General features: G+C 46.8%; 2 protein-coding genes and 2 pseudogenes across 2 annotated transcripts; 2 read left to right on the top strand and 2 right to left on the bottom strand.

Annotated features, from left to right (window-relative positions):
• Positions 1-1,224: 1,224 nt before the first annotated feature.
• LOC116589388 lies at positions 1,225-1,789 on the bottom strand (annotated as a pseudogene).
• Positions 1,790-3,062: 1,273 nt separating this feature from the next.
• On the top strand, positions 3,063-7,858 carry LOC116589387 (spermatogenesis-associated protein 31D4-like). The gene is made up of 4 exons (XM_032341358.1): positions 3,063-3,254; positions 4,183-4,228; positions 4,808-4,868; positions 5,137-7,858. Exons 1-4 carry the CDS (start codon positions 3,063-3,065, stop codon positions 7,856-7,858), a joined length of 3,021 nt encoding a protein of 1,006 aa, XP_032197249.1.
• Positions 7,859-16,046: 8,188 nt separating this feature from the next.
• Positions 16,047-16,524, bottom strand: LOC116589386 (annotated as a pseudogene).
• A 1,277-nt stretch (positions 16,525-17,801) lies between these two features.
• On the top strand, positions 17,802-22,595 carry LOC116589385 (spermatogenesis-associated protein 31D4-like). Its single transcript, XM_032341357.1, has 3 exons — positions 17,802-17,993; positions 19,083-19,270; positions 19,874-22,595. Exons 1-3 carry the CDS (start codon positions 17,802-17,804, stop codon positions 22,593-22,595), a joined length of 3,102 nt encoding a protein of 1,033 aa, XP_032197248.1.
• The last annotated feature ends 171 nt before the right edge of the window (positions 22,596-22,766 follow it).

The following is a 22,766-nucleotide window of genomic DNA, read 5'->3' as shown; positions in this document are numbered from 1 at the left end:
GAGGTGCCTCCTAGTAAACTTCTTGAAAAAGTAGCAAATCATTTACACTTGCTATTAGTGTAGGAGGAGAAGTGCTGGGAAGCTCCCCTACTGAACTTCAGTAGAGGTTATTTTTGGTGAAATTAAAGTTATACCTTTCAGGTCTTGTTTCCTTAAGTTTTGAAAGCACGTCTACTGGGTTCTGAGAAAAGTTCTAACTCAAGGCACATAAATGTACATAAGGATATCTGACCCACATATGCCCTTTTAAAAGAGAAAAGCCGTTCTTCGACTATCTTCTCAGAGAGTCAATAATTTCTATCAGATAATCGCAGAGATTAGACATGCAGAGTGGCCTTTCTAAGGAGCATGGTGTGTGTGAGCATTTGTGACCCACTGTACCTGTTACTTTGGTCCTCTGTTCCAGAGATTACCTGCCAATTCACAAATGTGGCAGGATACCTGTCCTGTATCCTGTGTAACCCTCACCCTGCTGCTCCCTAGAACAGCTCCATGAGCTCCTTAAGGACAGAGACCCGGACTTAACAGGTGTTTGTGTCTCTGGCTTTCAATGTAACCATTTATTAAATGAAAATGTGGCTGAAAATGCATGTCAGGTTGAGAAAGAAGTGGTGCCTCTTGGCAGGTCTGATCTTCCAGGCAGGTGACCTGTTCGTGCAGAACTGAAGGGAGACTCTGCTGGGCCAGGGGAACGGCTGTCCTACCCTTTCACAGAGGACCAAGGTAATAAAGCTAGGCCAGGGGTGTCAAATAAAGGGCATCCCAGTCTGAGAACGACATGAGAAGTTAGGAGGCAGTTCAGAGGAGAGCTGTCCTGAAGATAAAAGAGTTTAGAAACGGTGGAGGAAGTGTGGAGGGAAATACCAGGATTATTTGAATCTGACAAAAAGGAACCTTGAAAAACCCTCACAGGGAGTTGATTTTCAAACATATATGTGCGGATGATAATATAGGGTGGAGCGTCTCAACCACTTTTCCTGGAAAGGCAATCCTAGGAAAGGATATACATGGCCCACAAGGGCAATCAGGTGAGGCTCTTCCAGACTACATTCTGCAGGAAGGCTGGGACCCTCCTAGGTCCCACCCTGCCACCAGAGGAGGGGATCCATGGCTTACTTAGCAGCCTGTCACCTATGCAGGCCTTTGGGGAGTTTAGGAACTGTATGTATGTGCTCCTCCCCCAAATTCACATGTTCAAACCCTAATCGCATTTTTTTTTTTTTTAACAATTCCCAAGTTTTATTAGAAACAGGCTGTGGCTCCCCCAGCAAAGGCTCAGGGTCGGCTGGTGCATGGCGTCCACGCCCAGACTTCACGGCCCGCCGCGGCTCCGTGTGGCTGGGCACAGGCTTCGGTTGACGCAGGCGTGGAAACGCGGGCAGATGGGCATACGTGTCTGCTGGCCAAATCCCACCCACAGTCTGTTGATCTCACTCCAAAGCTCCCGGGGCAGCAAGGCCTCCAGCGCCCCCACGGGTCTTCTCCAGGGACTTGGTCACCGTCTTGGCCCACCCGAGTCTGTTGGCGATTCTGTGCACATGCGTGTCCACCGCAATGCCAGACACGGCGCCCCAGGCCACCGCCATGGCCAAGTGCGCCACCTTGGGCCCAACGCCCGGCAGTGCCACCAGCTCTGCCACTGAAGATGGGATGTCCCTGCCATAACGCTGCTGCAAGATGGCACTGCTCTTGGGAGGTGATTAGGTCATGAGGGTGGGGCCCTCATGAATGAGTTAGTAGCCTTAAAAAAGAGACCCCTGACACCTCTCACCCACTTTTTCTGCCACATCAGGTTGCAGGGAGAAGATGCACCTGTGAACCAGGAGGAAGGTCTCAACAGACGCGAAATCTGCTATGCCTTGATCTTGGAAATCCCATTCTCCAGAACTATGAAAAGTATACGTGTGTCATTTAAGCCACCCCGTCTATGGCATTTGTTACAGGGCTGCAACTCACTGAGAAGGGATTTGTACACCTATGAGGGTATTGAGGTACAGAACACAGTAATTTAGGTTGAGCAAGTACAACTGGGGTCAACATTTTATGAAAGGATGAAATAAAAGGAGAAAACACTTTATTCTTTAATTTGAAGTATACTGGATTGCTTTGTCTAAGGGTGTGTGTGTGTGTGTGTGTGTGTGCGTGTGTGTTAGATAGTCCCCCAAAACTCTATGCAGTTTAACTTCACTAACGTTAGGAATACAAGTGCTACAGGGATACCCCCAAGACCATTTGAAGTTTTAATTCCTTACATTTGTTTTCTATTGATTTTAGTTAGGGGATTATTGAATAACACATTATTGATTTTAATTGTGTCAGCCTCATTGACTGAAGATACTAAAGGCTGAATAAAACAAAAACTGAAATGTGCCGTGCAACATGTAAAAAACTAAGTGTGAAAGAACTTTACGGTCTCTATCTCGGTTCATACAAGGCAAACATTTTCTTTTAAAAGTTTTATTTATTTGACAGAAAGCACACAAGCAGAGAAGCTGCGGGCAGAGGGAGTGGGAGAAGCAGGCTCCCTGTGGAGCAAGGAGCCAGATGTGGAGCTTGATCCCAGCACCCTGAGATATTGTCCTGAGCTGAGGGCAGTTACTTAACTGACAGAGCCATCCAGGTGTCCCAGGCAAACACATTACATATGAAAGATGTATCTGAGGACCTGTGGGATCCTGAGTATAAATATCAGGAGACAAGCAAAAATTCCAGGTAGCCTTGCAGACATTCAAGGCATGGAACTAGTTAGACCCAAGTCAAGGTCTCAAACACTAAAGGGGGACCCAAGTAATATATGCATAATACATGGAACAAACAGAAAATTTCATAAATTTCATAAGCGATATAAAGGAGTAGGAAAATGGGATGGCAAACTTGAAGGACCTAGGAGGAGTGGAGAGGTCTTCTGAGCTAGTGAGTGGGGCAGGGGCTGGGGACACACCTTGTTCAATTGTCACCTACCCCACCCTCAGAAACTCTTTGTGACCCTGCTCTGTGATGTAAGCCTGGGGAGGATATATATTCAGCGTGTGCACAGTCTAGGCTGTCTTGTGATTCAGACAATGGAGTTCAAACACTGGAGTGTTCTCCCATTTCTGAATGGCGATACTAAACCATGTCTGAGCTTTGGCTCAACATGCCTAGAGACTGATCCCAACATCACCTTCCTGTGTGGGTTGGGATTGCTCCTTCTGTTCCTGTGCTACCTGGTGGGGATTCCATTACCAACTCGGAAAACCAAAACCACCCAAAAGGTAAGAAATATTTGCGGGGGGTGGGAGGCCTCAACCTAGATTATTACGGTTTCCATTTCTAATCCCAATTAATCTGTTTTTTAAGATTTTGTTTAAGAGAAAGCAAGTGAGCAGAGGTGGGGGGGGGCACGGAGGGAGCTAAGCAGGGAATGCAATGTGGGGATAGATTCCAAGACCCTGGAATCCTGACCTGAGCCCAAAGCAGACACTTAAGCAACTGAGCTATCCAGAAGCCCCCAATCCCAAATTTTAAAACGAGTTTGATAGAATCAGAGAAACACCTAAAATGGGACGTTTTAAGAAAACAGACATTCATTCCTCTAGGAAAAGAGGCCTGGCAGGGGACGGGTTAAGGAAGGACTAAGGTTTCTACATGAAACTCACAATCTCCTGGGTTTGGTGGCAGGTTTTGGGTAATATCCCAAACACAGGGAATCTATAGTCATGGATTGGGTTATTTTGAGAGTATGGGGTCTGTGTAAAAAAAACAAAGTTTCCCAGCACTTGATCATGAGGCCCTTCCCCAGGTCAAGCGTCACTGGATCAAGCCTTCCTTCATGCTGGGCTGAGGAGGAGAATAGTCCTGAGCCTCTGAGAAGAGAGTGGGCTCTGAGCTATGACTTAGGATACAGGGTCCCGCCTAAGGGAGCACAAACATGACTGTCAGCCTTCATTTTCTATGTCCTCCTTGAACAAAGGAATTCTGACTGAGAATACCAAGTGTGGACCTCCCAGACAAAGTCCTCAGACTTGTTCAAAGTAGCAAATATTGAAAATATTTTATCACCTCAAAAACTGAAAAAAGCAAGGAACACAACGTTCTGTGAATTAAAAGTCACAGGCTCCTTGGAGAAAGAATGTCTCCATTTCTGAGAGGAGAGTAAGACATGGAGTCCAGCCTCCCTCATTCTTTTTATTTTTGTTCTAGCGTCAGGGCAGAGCCAAGAGGAGAAGGAAAGGTGGGACTCTGGAAGGTAAGGTTCTGCCTATTCCAACTGAGCTCTCCAAGACTGATCCTTGCCGTCCTCTCCATGAGGGCCCAGTCCGTGAGCTCTGGGGATGTGAGCCTCTGGGTACATTCCCTCTCAGAAAACAGAGGCCTCGGAGGAGAGGCTCATGGAAATGCAGCCAGAGTGCAAAGCCCTTCTCAGATTCCCTGCTCTGACCACTACTGAGCATGAGGCAGTGATGGATCTGGACAATGAGTGCTGCCCAATAGGTGGCCGTGTGAGGTGTCAAGAGTCAGAACTTCTGTCTCCTGACTTTGTGAAAGCTCTGTGACATCACAGATACTCCGAAGTCTTCCCTCAGGTAACCACAGGCCCCTCTGCTTCAGAGAGGTGGTCTGATCATCATATGGGATAATTGCAGGAAAATAGTATATACGTGAAGCAAGATTACTAACCAGCTTCACATCACTGGCCATTTGCCCTCACCTACGGATTATCAGGGCCTCCAGAGTCCAAGAGCCCAAGGCCGTCCCATAAGAGGACTCCTGTAGTATTGCCTATGTTTCTACTTTCACTACATAACCCATTCTCCTGGTTTCCCAGGTGACAGATGGCACCGAAGAGAAGCGGAAGACACCCGGAAGCTGATCTCTGTTTTAAGAAGGTGACCAGTCTCTCCCCTGCTATCCTGATGCCTCTTAGAGCACATTTTATGCAATTGCAGGATTCCGTGCAATCTGTCATAGCCATGGGAGGGGGTTGCCATAGGAACAGAGAGTGGGGTGAAGGCTACTGAATACTCTGGGAAGTCATAATGGTGGGGCACTGTGAAGGGACAGCAGGCTTCAGGTGGCCCCTCCCTCGTCAGGCCTGCATGTCCTCCTCCCCTGGTTCTGGTCCAGGCTGCATCTTTGTACCTCTGTCTCCTGCAGCCCCCTCGGCCGGCATCATGATACCATCCACTTTCGTCAACTGTTATGTCCAGAACCCTCTTGTGAGGTGTGTCATAACGCAACTGCTGAGATCAATCAGCTGGTGTTCCTGCAGGCCCTGGAAGATTCGACTCCCTTGGCTTCCACAGCTCCTGTGACTACTTCATCGTTCACTCGCTCCTCTGACTTCTTAGCAGTCCCTCCAGGAGACCCAATATCAGCTCCTCTTCCTAAGCCTTCCCCACCACCTGCTTCCATCTTCTCACCTAACCCAGTGATCCCTGTGGCAGACTTTTTTGCACCCTCGCCACCGGGTGATCCTTTGCCACCAAAGCCTTTTCCTCCCTTAGATTCCAAATTCCCGAGGGATCATTTCCCACCCCAGCCCCTTGCCTTTCCTCCTGTCCAACCACATCACGCCCATACAGTGGGCCGTAGTGTCCAGACAGAGACAGTGTCTCTAAGTACCACCTTCTCTCTGGACCCTACCCTTTCCCAAGATGTCAGCCCCTTACCAGGGTTGTCTCAGAGGGTGAATCCCACTGAGACCTTTGCTCATCATCCCACACCACCAACCCGGTCTGCTTCATCACCGCCAGACTGCAATTTAACTGTGCCTCAATCCAAACCGATTTCCATCTCAAGGAAGCCTGTTCCACAGAGCTCACCCCCAGATAGCTCTGGTGGGTTCTCTCCTTATGTCTCCAAAATCCTAGGCATTGACCCCTCCAGCTTGTCAATTTTAGACCTCCGTTGGTGGCAAACTCATGCCAAAGACTTCTTCCCTTCAACCCTGGCTCCACGTGATTTCCGTCAAGAAGTCCTGGCCCTCCATTCTTCAGAGGCTTCTTCCAGGGGAGACCCTGCAGCCAACCTTGTAGAGCCTGGTGACCTCTCACTTCTCAGTCCTGATGCCCTGGCACTTCTAGAGAAACAAAGGCAAAAGAGGAGTGACTTCCTCCTGTGGAAGCAATCAAAGGGATCTTTTGCAAAACAAACAATTGTTGATACCCATGATTTGGCATCGTCCCTCCCTTTCTGGAGCACCAGAGACCAATCAAAGGAGCTGCATATGCATCAGCAGCACCCATATCCTACAACCTGGGAAGAGGGCCATTTACAGCAAACCCCCATCCAGCTCTTCTGGGGTCTCCAAACTCCACCTAGCAAGTCCCTCTTCCCTGCTGCTGATGCCTCAGGTCACATCTGGAATGCCTCCCCAGAGCAGGAATCCCCAGTAGTTCCCCATCCACTTCCTCCATCCTTGCCTGAGAACCCGCCTCAACTCCTGCCTCAAACCCCGCCCTTACCTAGCCCTCCTGTCCAGCCCCAGGCCCACCTTCAATCCCCAATCCCAATCCTGCCATCTGGTCCTCTACCTGACATCAAGATCTGTGGAGTGTGTGTTCACAGACCTCGGAACGAACCGGAGAATCTCACTCCAACAGAAAGGCAGCATCTGGAATGGAACGTGTTGCAGAAGGTACAGAAACGTGTGTGGGGTTTACCCACTCTCGTCCAAAGATCCCAGGAGGACTACTGTCCTTCAGCTCCTAACCCTTCTCTCAGCCACAAGGCCACCAAGGCCCAAGTGGTAATCTCTATCCCCCCTGGACAGTTTCCTCTGAATGAAGAGCTTCGGAGAAAACTTGAGAGTCACCTTCGAAAGAGGCTCATCCAACACCGGTGGGGCATTCCCCGCAGGATTTATGAGTCTCTCGCGCTGATGAGCCGTCCCAGTACAATTTCACAGCTACCTGAGTCGCAGCGCTTTCGTGGACGCTCGTGGATCCCTAAGAGTGTGAACAAATTGAATGACACTGAAAGCATCAGTGACAAGGACTCAGAAATGCTTCATCTAGAGGACGGTGAACTGGACAAGGACAATGACAACCTGAAGAAGGGTGAGGAACACAGCCCAGAGAATGGCCCAAAAGAGGATCTGTTGAGTGACCTAGAGAGCTCTTCAGATAAGGACATGGGGCATGATTCTGAGAGTAAACTTACTAGTCCATCAGAGAACAGCTCCACGGTGTCTGTGGAGACTGCAGGTCAGACACAACTGGAAAATGTCCTGAAAATACATTTGCACAAAAAATCTGAGGAAGTCAGTGAGGGTCATCTCCCTGAGACTGTGCATCATTCATGGCATACAGTAAAGCAGACATCACTTCCTTCTGAGAAATCCCAGGCTGAAATAACACAAAGACGTTTGCCACCTTCAGAGGTTGAGGATTACTCCCTGAATACATGCCAGGAGCTTCCTTTTGTGGAACCCCGTGTACAACAGATGCTGGAATCCCATATTAAATGGTTTCGTTGGAAGATGCTATGGGGCCTTCCCTCCAGGGTCCTTGAATCCATAGAGATCTTTAAATCAAGAAAGGCCACATCTCCTTGGAGCCCTTCCTGCTCCACCAAACTGATTCCTGCAGCAAATTCTAAACCTGGGGGCGTCAGCCCCCTTAGAGGAAGCTTGAGATCTCTCCATGCAGACAAAGCAGGAACGACAAATTCAGCCTCCATTCTGGATCATCCTCGCCCTGCCACCTCAACTGTGGGCAAGGAAGAGCAGAGAATTCCGAGGCAATCATCCTCCAATATCCACCATCTGCCTGTAGAGGATGTTCCAAAAATTAAGCATGAGAGACAGACTCTTACACCTGTCAAACATGTCACCATAGCCAACAGATGGCCCCCAAAGTCACCGGCAAGGCAATGAGCCAAAGTATAAGGATGCGAACTCCAACAGTAGCAGAGGAGGGCAACAAGGCATAAAGATGAAGACTTCTGAACGATATTCAGGACCAAGGAATTTCATACACTTCAGTCACAACCTAGCATCTTGACAACCAACATGCCAGTTAGCTCCCAAATTATAAAGGGGAATGAGCATCAAGTCAAAACCACCATCCCACCAAGCATACCAGTTCCGCAAGATCCTAAATCATTGAATCTCAAAGAACAACTCTTGCATGAGTTAAAGCTTATGCTGGAGGACAGGGAGCATAGCCAGTCCCAAGCCCAATACACTGGCCTGGCCCCTGCCTCAGATCATTGGACTTATAAGGCCTCATGACTCATAACCCGAGTGTCTCCCTCAGGGACACGAGAGGTTCCCAGGTGTTGTGCGTCCCTCCAGAGGACACAGGATATTCCTATGAAACAACAGCAGGAGCCCTGGGTCTCTAAACATGTCATAAGAAAGTGCCAGAATAGGAATCCCCCACCGGTCACAGAGAGCATGAGGCCTCCGGGATCCAAGGCCCAAGAGCATGGTGAAGGGAATGCAGGACTAGGAACATCCCAACCGAGAACAGACAGGTTCCCTACTAAAGCCGAGGCACTGAAGAAGAGGTTCCCTACTCAGGACTTGGTATTGAAGGTAAAGCTGGGAAGCAGCCTTCCCAGATCCTATCACAGAAGGGTCAACTGCCTCCTGAAAGCATTATCGGTTAAATTTTATTTTATTTTATTTTATTTATTTATTTATTTTTTTTGCAATGGCTTACTCCTGGGATAAAATGCAAAGGGCAAGAAAACTCCCAGGAGAAGCCCAGTCCCCTATCATCTGTGGAAAGCAGAAGCCTACTTAATGGTAGAGCTGCCTTTACCGGGATGCCCAAAGCTCAGAAAATCATGACAGCTTTTGGGAAGTTCCAAGAGGAGAGAATGGGGCATCTGGTATGCAATAGGCAGCACCTGCCCTCAGCAGCCCATTCCCTCCCCAACCCAAGTTTGGGAAAACCCAGAAGAAAGTACAAGTGCAGGCCCAGACACAGCCTGTCCCAGGGTATCCTTTCAACTACAGGGTTCCCCGCCTGTAAGGAGACAAATACCAGGTCCTGCCAGCAAGAAGCTGGCTCTGCTGACCAAGGCCTTCCTGGAAGTAACAGACAGCTCAGAAACAAGGACAGACAGCCCCAGAAAGTTGTGGCATTTAAGGACCAGATACCACATCAGAAGTATCCGCTCTTCCATGCCCGTCAGGGATCCTGCGCCCCACCCAAAGGCCACCTGCGGACATCAGGCTGCCTAGTGACCTCCGGCCACTCTCACGACTCCTGAAGGCACTGTGTGCAGAGATGTGTCTCTACTAGTTAGACGTAAAACTTCTCCAGAATTTCTGATGAGAGGGTATTGGGGGGCATTTCTTACCCTCAAATAATCCCTTGTGAGGAATAAATATTTCTCTAATAAAGTGATGTCTGTTCTGTGTACAGTCTTGGGAGCATGGGTTTTGGGTAAATCAGCTCAGCTGTCACTGCTTGCTTCCTTCGGCTTCTAAAACGTGACCAATCTCCAGGACCCTCTTGGAAAATATGTAACATATGCCCCCAAAAGCCCATTCCCTCTCTGATGAAGTTTGAGGAGATGGGCTCTCTCTCCTGTCCCATGGCTTAGCCTTACTGAAAATGTATAGTAGCTCACACCTCTCTCATTGAATGTTTTACACCCTTTTCAGCACGTCTTCTCTCTCTGAGGAGGATCAAAGACTGGTATAGTTTTCAGAAAATAATGAATAAGCCACTGTTTCTTCACTGTTATTGTGTTACAGTAGCATAATCATCATTTAGAAGTCAGTGATCAGAGGATCCCTCAGGTGGATGAACTCTAAATAAGAGTGTTTTTTGGGGGTGGGGTTTGTTCGGCTTGATCTTGGTCTGGTTGGGGTAGCATCAAAGAATACCCTAGGTGATGCTGAAGAATCCATCCTGGTTCCACCCGAAGTGCTTCCCTCCCTGGGTGTTTCATCACGCTGCTGGACTGATGTTTTTTGCAGAACAATAGCATCATTTAACTGTTAGTTGTAACAATTTTGAGAAAGCAGGTACCACCTTCCAGAGTAAGACACCTTTGAAGAAATGAAAAGGTGAAAGAGGGAACTTGCTGGTAGAACAAAATTTTATGCCTAATCACCCCTTCTCAGAACCCTGTCCCACTCCAGGCTCTAACATCTATGCGGACAGACCAGCCAGTAACCCAGCCTGCCGGGTCCTACATCATCTCATTTTAGAGTCCATTATGGCCCATCCAGTGCAGAGCTTATTACCAGGAGTGCTTCTGCCATCGGAAATACTACAGTCTGACATTCTGTCCTTTTGCCTCACGCCCCTGTCCTCCCAGCTTATATGTCCCTGTGAATTTTTCTACTCCACATCATTCACTTTCCACTTCTTGTCTCTCCAGCAAGGCCTTCTTCTTCTTTTCCTCACTCTCCAAGGTAGAACTGATGGCTTGTTGGGAAACCAACATGTGAAAAGCACCAGTGCAGCATAGGAAATAGAGTCCATGGCACTGGAACAGCGTTATCTCGTGACATATGGTAGCTGCAGTTGTGGTGAGCACAGCACAGCATAGAGCACTACACCTGACACTAATGTGATCTGCATCAGCCCCACTTCAATTCAAAACACAAAACAAAACAGGCTCCAGTACAGGTGGATGACCCCATCTAAACCCCTTCAGTCCTTCCTGCCTGGCAAAATCTTGTCTCTCTGCCTCTTTTAGAAATGCCTTTCTGGAGGTAAAAGATTATTGTTGCATTAAATCTCCCATGTCAAAACTGAGTCTACTCACACCTGAGTCTACTGATGCCACATGAAATTCAGCCCCAGAACTACCTGGAAATCATTCATTCACTCCACAAATACTTATCCAAGACTTACTAACTTGAACAAAATAAATGGAGTTAGGTCACTATTTCCTTAGTACATTCTCTCCTCAGTGTACTCAGATGTAATTTATCTTATATTAAATGTTATCTGACAGAGAGCAGGAGCACAATCAGAGGGAGTGGCAGAGGGAGAGGAAGAAGCAGGCTTCCTGCCAAGCAGGGAGCAGGACTCAATCCCAGGACACCAGGGTCATAACCTGAACTGAAGACAGATTCTTAACGGACTGAGACACCCAGGTGGCCCTCAGATCTATTTCAGATTTCCTTTACTTCCCTCAAACTTAGGCCATCTTCGCTTGCTCAGCAGATGTGCTGGACCACAGCTCACAGAGCCAAGAAAGCAGTGACCGAGCCTCTCACAAAACAAAACAAAACAAACCCAAATCCTGCCCCCAAAATCTCCCCATTGTTATTTTTCCTCTTCCTTCCTGTTATAGGGAAAGAGGTTTCCTTCCCAATCTCAAAGGAAGTATACTTTCTGAAATGTCTTTATTGAGACAGAGTTAACTTCTAGTCTTGATGGACTGATCCACCCTTGCCAGGTCTCCTTCTGACCCCTCCTCCCTGTCCTTAGGAGGCACCCAAACTCTTTTTTATTTATGGTTTGACTACATCTTTTTTTTTTAATGGTTTTTACTACAGAAACATGTCCAAGAGCACATATAACAATATAACTTCCCACATATCCACCACCCAACTTGCACGATTATCATTGGGCGGGTGTGATACGCTGGGATTAAAGTGCAAAAGCCCCTTTGACACATCTTGCCATCCATCTCTGAGACATATGCTCTGTGTTCACATCAAAGCTCTCACATTTCTTTGAAATTTATCACCTGTGCTGCACACTTATTCACAACAGGTGTATGCAGCATTGGTGTCAAAAAGGCACTGGGCTTTAGAGACTGTTGGCCATCAGTTCTGCTCTGCCTTATAGTCTGCCCTGAGGAGCGATTTAAATGAATTCCTCCACCCCACACAAGAAGCCATCTTACGGAGCAAATTCAGGGCAGAATTTCACTGTCCCTGAATCACTCAGTAACTGTCAAAGACTTGACATTGTGTGTTTTGAAATACTTAGAAGAAAAATATGTCCCTTACATTTCAAATAAACTACTGTGTTTCACCTATAATGGAGTAGATCAAACACTTCCCTCTTTCCCAAAATGCCATTAAAAGTAAACGATTAGATGAAAACTGCTCAATATCATTAACCATCAGGAAAATGCAAATCAAAATCAATATTGACCCAAACTTCACACCTACAACGATGGCTAAAATCAAAAGGAATACAAATGTTGGTGGGAATGTGGAGAAATTAGAACCCCCATGCACTGTTGGTGGGAATGAAAAATGGCACAGCTAATTTGGAAACAGTGTGGCGCTTGATCAAAAAGTTAACCATAGAGTTAACATATGACCCAGCAGTTCCACTTCTTGGTATATACTCCCCAGAAATGAAAACATAGGTCTACACAAATGTTTATAGCTATCTTATGTATGAGGTCAAAGGCGGAAACAATTCAAACATCCATCAATGGAGAAATGGGTAAATTAAATATAACATATTCCTATGATATAGTATTTTGTGGAATATAAAAGACCAACCGATGCCACAACAGGGATGAACCTTGAAAACATGTTAAATGAAAGGAGCCAGTCACTAACGGCCACATAGGACTCCAGTCACATGAAGTGTGAATGGTGAATAGTGAAATCTACAAAACAGAAAATAGATTCATCTTAGAGCTCGAGGGAGGAGAGCGAGGAGAATGAGAGCAAAAGTTTGCAGATTTGTTTCTCTTAAGTCATGACAACGTTTTAAAAATTGACTGTGGTGATGCCTCTATTGAAAATCAAGGAATTATACACATTAAATGGGTAGATTGAATGGTATGTGACCTGTATTTCAATAAAGCTTTTAAAACAAGTAAAGGGTTTAAAAACAAGTGCTTAAGGATGACAAGAAGGGGAGCATAAAGAACAAAAGCGGTCAACACATTTTTGGAAGATGGAAATCTGACTAGGAGGAGTGGAAACTGACTAGCAGAGCAAAGAAAGTGCCGGCAAGTCAATGGCTCGGCAAAACCCAGGAGAAGAGCAACCTGGTGGCACCAGAGAAAAATGAAATTAGGGGTTCTGTGTTAGTAAACATGTAGAATTTTTGTTCTTTGTGGTTTGCTTATATTGCATATAATTTCTAATTTCTTTTAATGGGGGCACTCTGCCCGTTTTGTAAAACCTTGTTGAAATGTTAGCATGTTTCCAGTGTGCAGAGAGGATCCCAGGTTTCCTGCATAGGACAGCACCTGAGACAGCTGTTTTAAAGTTGGCATTGCACACATCTGGGCTCGGAGTATGGTGGAGGCACTAGCTTCTGGAATCAAAGTCATTAATATCAAAGGTTGGGTTAAATTCATTTTTTAAATGTATTTGAAATTAAAGTTTTGGAAAAGCTGCATTGGTGGCAAAGCCATAGATGGTAAAGCCATATACCCTTTATCCAGATGTACCTGTTATGATTTTGACATGTTTACAATCTCTCTCGCCTTCCCTCCTTCCCCTTGTTTCTATATAGGAAGACATATATATACCTATGAAAACTGTGCACACATTCTTGAATATTGGAGAATATATTTCATTCATCGCGCACTTTCTCCATGAATATTTCATTGTGTATTTCTTAGGAAAAAGAATATTCTCTGACACCACAGTTATCTCCTTCGGTAACTGTCACATGGACATAAAATTTTTAACTAATTTCCCACTCACATTCCATTCTGATCAATTTATTAAGTAATGTCCTGCCTGTGTGTGTGTGTGTGTGTGTGTGTGTGTGTGTAAATCTCTTTACAGGATTGAGTCCTGGATGAAATACTACATCCTGTTGCTATGTATCTTTAGTTTCCTTTAATCTGGATCAATTTCTCAGCCTCTTTTAAAACAAGGCCAGGTTTGAAAATAAATTCATTGTGCCATATTTATAACTCCTTCTCACCTGGAAATTTTTGGGGTGGAACTTACCTTGCTCAGACTTTAAAGGATGTTTTTATAGTTGTGAGTCCTAGGGGCAGTAGGGACATTTAAGACCACACTTTCTATTTAAAAACAATTCCAGAAACTCAAAGATATGTGGAGGCATTTTTCTTAACAGACATACGTACATCATGCACTCAAGGGAGGGTATGTGAAGTGGGGTGGTCTCAAAGTGTACCTTCCTTTGGAAGAGATAGTGGTGAAGCTTTAGATGCAAGATAAAGGAAGGAAAATAGGAACTGTCATTACAGGCAAACCCTCTTCAAATGGCAGGGAAAGGATTGGGTGTCTAGGGCCAAGACAGACTCATCAGCAAGGGAATGTAGGCGAGTCAAGTAAGGAAATGATACAGCGCTGAATTTCAACAGTTCATAATCTAAATAATGAAGCTGTAAGAGTGCCAACTATTAAATGACTAGGTAGCATGGGGAGAAGAAATAAATACATATAGCCATCAAAAAATGACATTATCGTTTAAAATTGGTAGAGATGACAATAAGGTATTTTGGTAAAAATGTAGAAGGCATGTGGGAAAAATACGTTTCTTGGAAGAAATAAACGTGTCATTCAAAAAAAACAAACAAAAAAAATTCCACCATTGTGTAGACAAAGTGGATACTCTCAGCCATGAAGCTGCTCTAATTTTATTTAATTTATTTTATTTTATTTATTTTATTTTTTTTTTGCTCTAATTTTAAAACTAAGATGGCTTTTTAGGATATCACTTATTATTTAAAACAGAGGTGTTGAGAAACTTGGGGATTTCATCATCAGTGCTCTACGGGTTACAGCAGAGTGAGGCACTTACCCTCTCCGAGCTTCAGTTTTGTTCTTTCATAATAGAGACCCAGTAATACCTGAGCTGCTTACATCACAGCGTGATTGTGAGGTGCCTCCCAGTAAACTTCTTGAAAAAGTAGCAAATCATTTACACTTGCTGTTAGTGTAGGAGGAAAAGTGCTGGGAAGCTCCTCTACTGAACTTCAGTAGAGGTTATTTTTGGTGAAATTAAAGTTATACCTTTCAGGTCTTGTTTCCTTAAGTTTTGAAAGCACGTCTACTGGGTTCTGAGAAAAGTTCTAACTCAAGGCACATAAATGTACATAAGGATATCTGACCCACATATGCCCTTTTAAAAGAGAAAAGCCGTTCTTCGACTATCTTCTCAGAGAGTCAATAATTTCTATCAGATAATTGCAGAGATTAGACACGCAGAGTGGTCATTCTAAGGAGCATGGTGTGTGTGAGCATTTGTGACCCATTGTACCTGTTACTTTGTTCCTCTGTTCCAGAGATTACCTGCCAATTCACAAATGTGGCAGGATACCTGTCCTGTATCCTGTGTAACCCTCACCCTGCTGCTCCCTAGAACAGCTCCATGAGCTCCTTAAGGACAGAGACCAGGACTTAACAGGTGTTTGTGTCTCTGGCTTTCAAGGTAACCATTTATTAAATGAAAATGTGGCTGAAAATGCATGTCAGGTTGAGAAAGAAGTGGTGCCTCTTGGCAGGTCTGATCTTCCAGGCAGGTGACCTGTTCGTGCAGAACTGAAGGGAGACTCTGCTGGGCCAGGGGAACGGCTGTCCTACCCTTTCACAGAGGACCAAGGTAATAATGCTAGGCCAGGGGTGTCAAATAAAGGGCATCCCAGTTTGAGAACGACATGAGAAGTTAGGAGGCAGTTCAGAGGAGAGCTGTCCTGAAGATAAAAGAGTTTAGAAACGGTGGAGGAAGTGTGGAGGGAAATACCAGGATTATTTGAATCTGACAAAAAGGAACCTTGAAAAACCCTCACAGGGAGTTGATTTTCAAACATATATGTGGGGATGGTAATATAGGGTGGAGCATCTCAACCACTTTTCCTGGAAAGGCAATCCTAGGAAAGGATATACATGGCCCACAAGGGCAATCAGGTAAGGCTCTTCCAGACTACATTCTGCAGGAAGGCTGGGACCCCCCTGGGTCCCACCCTGCCACCAGAGGAGGGGATCCATGGCTTACTTAGCAGCCTGTCACCTATGCAGGCCTTTGGGGAGTTTAGGAACTGTATGTATGTGCTCCTCCCCCAAATGCACATGTTCAAACCCTAATCGCATTTTTTTTTTTTTAACAATTCCCAAGTTTTATTAGAAACAGGCTGTGGCTCCCCAAGCAAAGGCTCAGTGTCGGCTGGTGCATGGCGTCCAGGCCCAGACTTCATGGCCCGCTGCGGCTCCGTGCGGCAGGGCACAGGCTTCCGTTGACGCAGGCGTGGAAACGCGGGCAGAAGGGCATACGTGTCTGCTGGCCAAATCCCACCCACAGTCTGTTGATCTCGCTCCAAAGCTCCCGGGGCAGCAAAGGCCTCCAGCGCCCCCACGGGTCTTCTCCAGGGACTTGGTCACCGTCTTGGCCCACCCGAGTCTGTTGGCGATTCTGTGCACATGCGTGTCCACTGCAATGCCAGACACGGCGCCCCAGGCCACCGCCATGGCCAAGTGCGCCACCTTGGGCCCAACGCCCGGCAGTGCCACCAGCTCTGCCACTGAAGATGGGATGTCCCTGCCATAACGCTGCTGCAAGATGGCACTGCTCTTGGGAGGTGATTAGGTCATGAGGGTGGGGCCCTCATGAATGAGTTAGTAGCCTTAGAAAAGAGACCCCTGACACCTCTCACCCACTTTTTCTGCCACATCAGGTTGCAGGGAGAAGATGCACCTGTGAACCAGGAGGAAGGTCTCAACAGACACGGAATCTGCTATGCCTTGATCTTGGAAGTCCCATTCTCCAGAACTATGAAAAGTATATGTGTGTCATTTACGCCACCCCGTCTATGGCATTTGTTACAAGGCTGTAACTCACTGAGAAGGGATTTGTACACCTATGAGGGTATTGAGGTACAGAACACAGTAATTTAGGTTGAGTAAGTAAAACTGGGGTCAACATTTTATGAAAGGATGAAATAAAAGGAGAAAACACTTTATTCTTTAATTTGAAGTATACTGGATTGTTTTGTCTAAGGGTGTGTGTGTGTGTGTGTGTGTGCGCGCGCGTGTGTGTTAGATAGTCCCCAAAAACTCTATGCAGTTTAACTTCACTAACGTTAGGAATACAAGTGCTACAGGGATACCCCCAAGACCATTTGAAGTTTTAATTCCTTACATTTGTTTTCTATTGATTTTAGTTAGGGGATTATTGAATAACACATTATTGATTTTAATTGTGTCAGCCTCATTGACTGAAGATACTAAAGGCTGAATAAAACAAAAACTGAAATGTGCCGTGCAACATGTAAAAAACTAAGTGTGAAAGAACTTTACGGTCTCTATCTCGGCCCATACAAGGCAAACATTTTCTTGTAAAGGTTTTATTTATTTGACAGAAAGCACACAAGCAGAGAAGCTGCAGGCAGAGGGAGTGGGGGAAGCAGGCTCCCTGTGGAGCAAGGAGCCAGATGTGGAGCTTGATCCCAGCACCCTGAGATATTGTCCTGTGCTGAGGGCAGTTACTTAACTGACAGAGCCATCCAGGTGTCCCAGGCAAACACATTACATATGAAAGATGTATCTGAGGACCTGTGGGATCCTGAGTATAAATATCAGGGGACAAGCAAAAATTCCAGGTAGCCTTGCAGACATTCAAGGCATGGAACTAGTAAGACCCAAGTCAAGGTCTCAAACACTGAAGGGGGACCCAAGTAATATATGCATAATACATGGAACAAACAGACAATTTCATAAATTTCATAAGCGATATAAAGGAGTAGGAAAATGGGATGGCAAACTTGAAGGACCTAGGAGGAGTGGAGAGGTCTTCTGAGCTAGTGAGTGGGGCAGGGGCTGGGGACACACCTTGTTCAATTGTCACCTACCCCACCCTCAGAGACTCTTTGTGACCCTGCTCTGTGATGTAAGCCTGGGGAGGATATATATTCAGCGTGTGCACAGTCTAGGCTGTCTTGTGCTTCAGACAATGGCGTTCAAACACTGGAGTGTTCTCCCATTTCTGAATGGCGATACTAAACCATGTCTGAGCTTTGGCTCAACATGCCTAGAGACTGATCCCAACATCACCTTCCTGTGTGGGTTGGGAATGCTCCTTCTGTTCCTGTGCTACCTGGTGGGGATTCCATTACCAACTCGGAATACCAAAACCACCCAAAAGGTAAGAAATATTTGCGAGGGGTGGGAGGCCTCAACCTAGATTATTACGGTTTCCATTTCTAATCCCAATTAATCTGTTTTTTAAGATTTTGTTTAAGAGAAAGCAAGTGAGCAGAGGTGGTGGGGGGGCACGGAGAGAGCTAAGCAGGGAATGCAATGTGGGGATAGATTCCAAGACCCTGGAATCCTGACCTGAGCCCAAAGCAGACACTTAAGCAACTGAGCTATCCAGAAGCCCCCAATCCCAAATTTTAAAACGAGTTTGGTAGAATCAGACAAACACCTAAAACGGGACGTTTTAAGAAAACAGACATTCATTCCTCTAGGAAAAGAGGCCTGGCAGGGGACGGGTTAAGGAAGGACTAAGGTTTCTACTTGAAACTCACAATCTCCTGGGTTTGGGGGCAGGTTTTGGGTAATATCCCAAACACAGGGAATCTATAGTCATGGATTGGGTTATTCTGGGAGTATGGGGTCTGTGTAAAAAAACAAAGTTTCCCAGCACTTGATCATGACGCCCTTCCCCAGGTCAAGCATCACTGGATCAAGCCTTCCTTCATGCTGGGCTGAGGAGGAGAATAGTCCTGAGCCTCTGAGAAGAGAGTGGGCTCTGAGCTATGACTTAGGATACAGGGTCCCGCCTAAGGGAGCACAAACATGACTGTCAGCCTTCATTTTCTATGTCCTCCTTGAACAAAGGAATTCTGACTGAGAATACCAAGTGTGGACCTCCCAGACAAAGTCCTCAGACTTGTTCAAAGTAGCAAATATTGAAAATATTTTATCACCTCAAAAACTGAAAAAAGCAAGGAACACAACGTTCTGTGAATTAAAAGTCACAGGCTCCTTGGAGAAAGAATGTCTCCATTTCTGAGAGGAGAGTAAGACATGGAGTCCAGCCTCCCTCATTCTTTTTATTTTTGTTCTAGCGTCAGGGCAGAGCCAAGAGGAGAAGGAAAGGTGGGACTCTGGAAGGTAAGGTTCTGCCTATTCCAACTGAGCTCTCCAAGACTGATCCTTGCCGTCCTCTCCATGAGGGCCCAGTCCGTGAGCTCTGGGGATGTGAGCCTCTGGGTACATTCCCTCTCAGAAAACAGAGGCCTCGGAGGAGAGGCTCATGGAAATGCAGCCAGAGTGCAAAACCCTTCTCAGATTCCCTGCTCTGACCACTACTGAGCATGAGGCAGTGATGGATCTGGACAATGAGTGCTGCCCAATAGGTGGCCGTGTGAGGTGTCAAGAGTCAGAACTTCTGTCTCCTGACTTTGTGAAAGCTCTGTGACATCACAGATACTCCGAAGTCTTCCCTCAGGTAACCACAGGCCCCTCTGCTTCAGAGACGTGGTCTGATCATCATATGGGATAATTGCATGAAAATAGTTTATACGTGAAGCAAGATTATTAACCAGCTTCACATCACTGGCCATTTACCCTCACCTATGGATTATCAGGGCCTCCAGAGTCCAAGAGCCCAAGGCCGTCCCATAAGAGGACTCCTGTAGTATTGCCTATGTTTCTACTTTCACTACATAACCCATTCTCCTGGTTTCCCAGGTGATAGATGGCACCGAAGAGAAGCGGAAGACATCCGGAAGCTGATCTCTGTTTTAAGAAGGTGACCATTCTCTCCCCTTCTGTCATGATGCCTCTTAGGGCACATTTTATAGAATTACAGGATTCAGTGCAGTCTGTCATAGCCATGGGAGGGGGTTGCCATAGGAACAGAGAGTGGGGTGAAGGCTACTGAGTACTCTGGGAAGTCATAATGGTGGGGCACTGTGAAGGGACAGCAGGCTTCAGGAGGGCTCCCTCGTCAGGCCTGCATGTCCTCCTCCCCTGGTTCTGATCCAGGCTGCATCTTTGTACCTCTGTCTCCTGCAGCCCCCTCGGCCGGCATCATGATACCATCCACTTTCGTCAACTGTTATGTCCAGAACCCTCTTGTGAGGTGTGTCATAACGCAATTGCTGAGATCAATCAGCTGGTGTTCCTGCAGGCCCTGGAAGATTCGACTCCCTTGGCTTCCACAGCTCCTGTGACTACTTCATCGTTCACTCGCTCCCCTGACTTCTCAGCAGTCCCTCCAGGAGACCCAATATCAGCTCCTCTTCCTAAGCCTTCCCCACCACCTGCTTCCATCTTCTCACCTAACCCAGTGATCCCTGTGGCAGACTTTTTTGCACCCTCGCCACCGGGTGATCCTTTGCCACCAAAGCCTTTTCCTCCCTTAGATTCCAAATTCCCGAGGGATCATTTCCCACCCCAGCCCCTTGCCTTTCCTCCTGTCCAACCACATCACGCCCATACAGTGGGCCGTAGTGTCCAGACAGAGACAGTGTCTCTAAGTACCACCTTCTCTCTGGACCCTACCCTTTCCCAAGATGTCAGCCCCTTACCAGGGTTGTCTCAGAGGGTGAATCCCACTGAGACCTTTGCTCATCATCCCACACCACCAACCCGGTCTGCTTCACCACCGCCAGACTGCAATTTAACTGTGCCTCAATCCAAACCGATTTCCATCTCAAGGAAGCCTGTTCCACAGAGCTCACCCCCAGATAGCTCTGGTGGGTTCTCTCCTTATGTCTCCAAAATCCTAGGCATTGACCCCTCCAGCTTGTCAATTTTAGACCTCCGTTGGTGGCAAACTCATGCCAAAGACTTCTTCCCTTCAACCCTGGCTCCACGTGATTTCCGTCAAGAAGTCCTGGCCCTCCATTCTTCAGAGGCTTCTTCCAGGGGAGACCCTGCAGCCAACCTTGTAGAGCCTGGTGACCTCTCACTTCTCAGTCCTGATGCCCTGGCACTTCTAGAGAAACAAAGGCAAAAGAGGAGTGACTTCCTCCTGTGGAAGCAATCAAAGGGATCTTTTGCAAAACAAACAATTGTTGATACCCATGATTTGGCATCGTCCCTCCCTTTCTGGAGCACCAGAGACCAATCAAAGGAGCTGCATATGCATCAGCAGCACCCATATCCTACAACCTGGGAAGAGGGCCATTTACAGCAAACCCCCATCCAGCTCTTCTGGGGTCTCCAAACTCCACCTAGCAAGTCCCTCTTCCCTGCTGCTGATGCCTCAGGTCACATCTGGAATGCCTCCCCAGAGCAGGAATCCCCAGTAGTTCCCCATCCACTTCCTCCATCCTTGCCTGAGAACCCGCCTCAACTCCTGCCTCAAACCCCGCCCTTACCTAGCCCTCCTGTCCAGCCCCAGGCCCACCTTCAATCCCCAATCCCAATCCTGCCATCTGGTCCTCTACCTGACATCAAGATCTGTGGAGTGTGTGTTCACAGACCTCGGAACGAACCGGAGAATCTCACTCCAACAGAAAGGCAGCATCTGGAATGGAACGTGTTGCAGAAGGTACAGAAACGTGTGTGGGGTTTACCCACTCTCGTCCAAAAATCCCAGGAGGACTACTGTCCTTCAGCTCCTAACCCTTCTCTCAGCCACAAGGCCACCAAGGCCCAAGTGGTAATCTCTATCCCCCCTGGACAGTTTCCTCTGAATGAAGAGCTTCGGAGAAAACTTGAGAGTCACCTTCGAAAGAGGCTCATCCAACACCGGTGGGGCATTCCCCGCAGGATTTATGAGTCTCTCGCGCTGATGAGCCGTCCCAGTACAATTTCACAGCTACCTGAGTCGCAGCGCTTTCGTGGACGCTCGTGGATCCCTAAGAGTGTGAACAAATTGAATGACACTGAAAGCATCAGTGACAAGGACTCAGAAATGCTTCATCTAGAGGACGGTGAACTGGACAAGGACAATGACAACCTGAAGAAGGGTGAGGAACACAGCCCAGAGAATGGCCCAAAAGAGGATCTGTTGAGTGACCTAGAGAGCTCTTCAGATAAGGACATGGGGCATGATTCTGAGAGTAAACTTACTAGTCCATCAGAGAACAGCTCCACGGTGTCTGTGGAGACTGCAGGTCAGACACAACTGGAAAATGTCCTGAAAATACATTTGCACAAAAAATCTGAGGAAGTCAGTGAGGGTCATCTTCCTGAGACTGTGCATCATTCATGGCATACAGTAAAGCAGACATCACTTCCTTCTGAGAAATCCCAGGCTGAAATAACACAAAGACGTTTGCCACCTTCAGAGGTTGAGGATTACTCCCTGAATACCTGCCAGGAGCTTCCTTTTGTGGAACCCCGTGTACAACAGATGCTGGAATCCCATATTAAATGGTTTCGTTGGAAGATGCTATGGGGCCTTCCCTCCAGGGTCCTTGAATCCATAGAGATCTTTAAATCAAGAAAGGCCACATCTCCTTGGAGCCCTTCCTGCTCCACCAAACTGATTCCTGCAGCAAATTCTAAACCTGGGGGCGTCAGCCCCCTTAGAGGAAGCTTGAGATCTCTCCATGCAGACAAAGCAGGAACGACAAATTCAGCCTCCATTCTGGATCATCCTCGCCCTGCCACCTCAACTGTGGGCAAGGAAGAGCAGAGAATTCCGAGGCAATCATCCTCCAATATCCACCATCTGCCTGTAGAGGATGTTCCAAAAATTAAGCATGAGAGACAGACTCTTACACCTGTCAGACATGTCACCATAGCCAACAGATGGCCCCCAAATTCACCGGCAAGGCAATGAGCCAAAGTATAAGGATGCGAACTCCAACAGTAGCAGAGGAGGGCAACAAGGCATAAAGATGAAGACTCCTGAACGATATTCAGGACCAAGGAATTTCATACACTTCAGTCACAACCTAGCATCTTGACAACCAACATGCCAGTTAGCTCCCAAATTATAAAGGGGAATGAG

Source organism: Mustela erminea, chromosome 4, assembly GCF_009829155.1.
Source record: "Mustela erminea isolate mMusErm1 chromosome 4, mMusErm1.Pri, whole genome shotgun sequence".
NCBI classification, from domain to species: domain Eukaryota; kingdom Metazoa; phylum Chordata; class Mammalia; order Carnivora; family Mustelidae; genus Mustela; species Mustela erminea.
Note: the sequence above shows the minus strand (reverse complement) of the source record. Positions and strands in the feature narration are given on the sequence as shown.

What these genes read in the sequence shown, in the direction of transcription:
- LOC116589387 (XM_032341358.1), top strand. Translation starts at nt 3,063, where the DNA reads ATGGAGTTCAAACACTGGAGTGTTCTCCCATTTCTGAATGGCGATACT. An exon ending in GAAAGGTGGGACTCTGGAAG is followed by an intron (nt 4,229 to 4,807) that starts GTAAGGTTCTGC and finishes CTGGTTTCCCAG; the next exon opens with GTGACAGATGGCACCGAAGA. An exon ending in CTGATCTCTGTTTTAAGAAG is followed by an intron (nt 4,869 to 5,136) that starts GTGACCAGTCTC and finishes TGTCTCCTGCAG; the next exon opens with CCCCCTCGGCCGGCATCATG.
- LOC116589385 (XM_032341357.1), top strand. Translation starts at nt 17,802, where the DNA reads ATGGCGTTCAAACACTGGAGTGTTCTCCCATTTCTGAATGGCGATACT. An exon ending in ATACCAAAACCACCCAAAAG is followed by an intron (nt 17,994 to 19,082) that starts GTAAGAAATATT and finishes ATTCCCTCTCAG; the next exon opens with AAAACAGAGGCCTCGGAGGA. An exon ending in CCTGACTTTGTGAAAGCTCT is followed by an intron (nt 19,271 to 19,873) that starts GTGACATCACAG and finishes TGTCTCCTGCAG; the next exon opens with CCCCCTCGGCCGGCATCATG.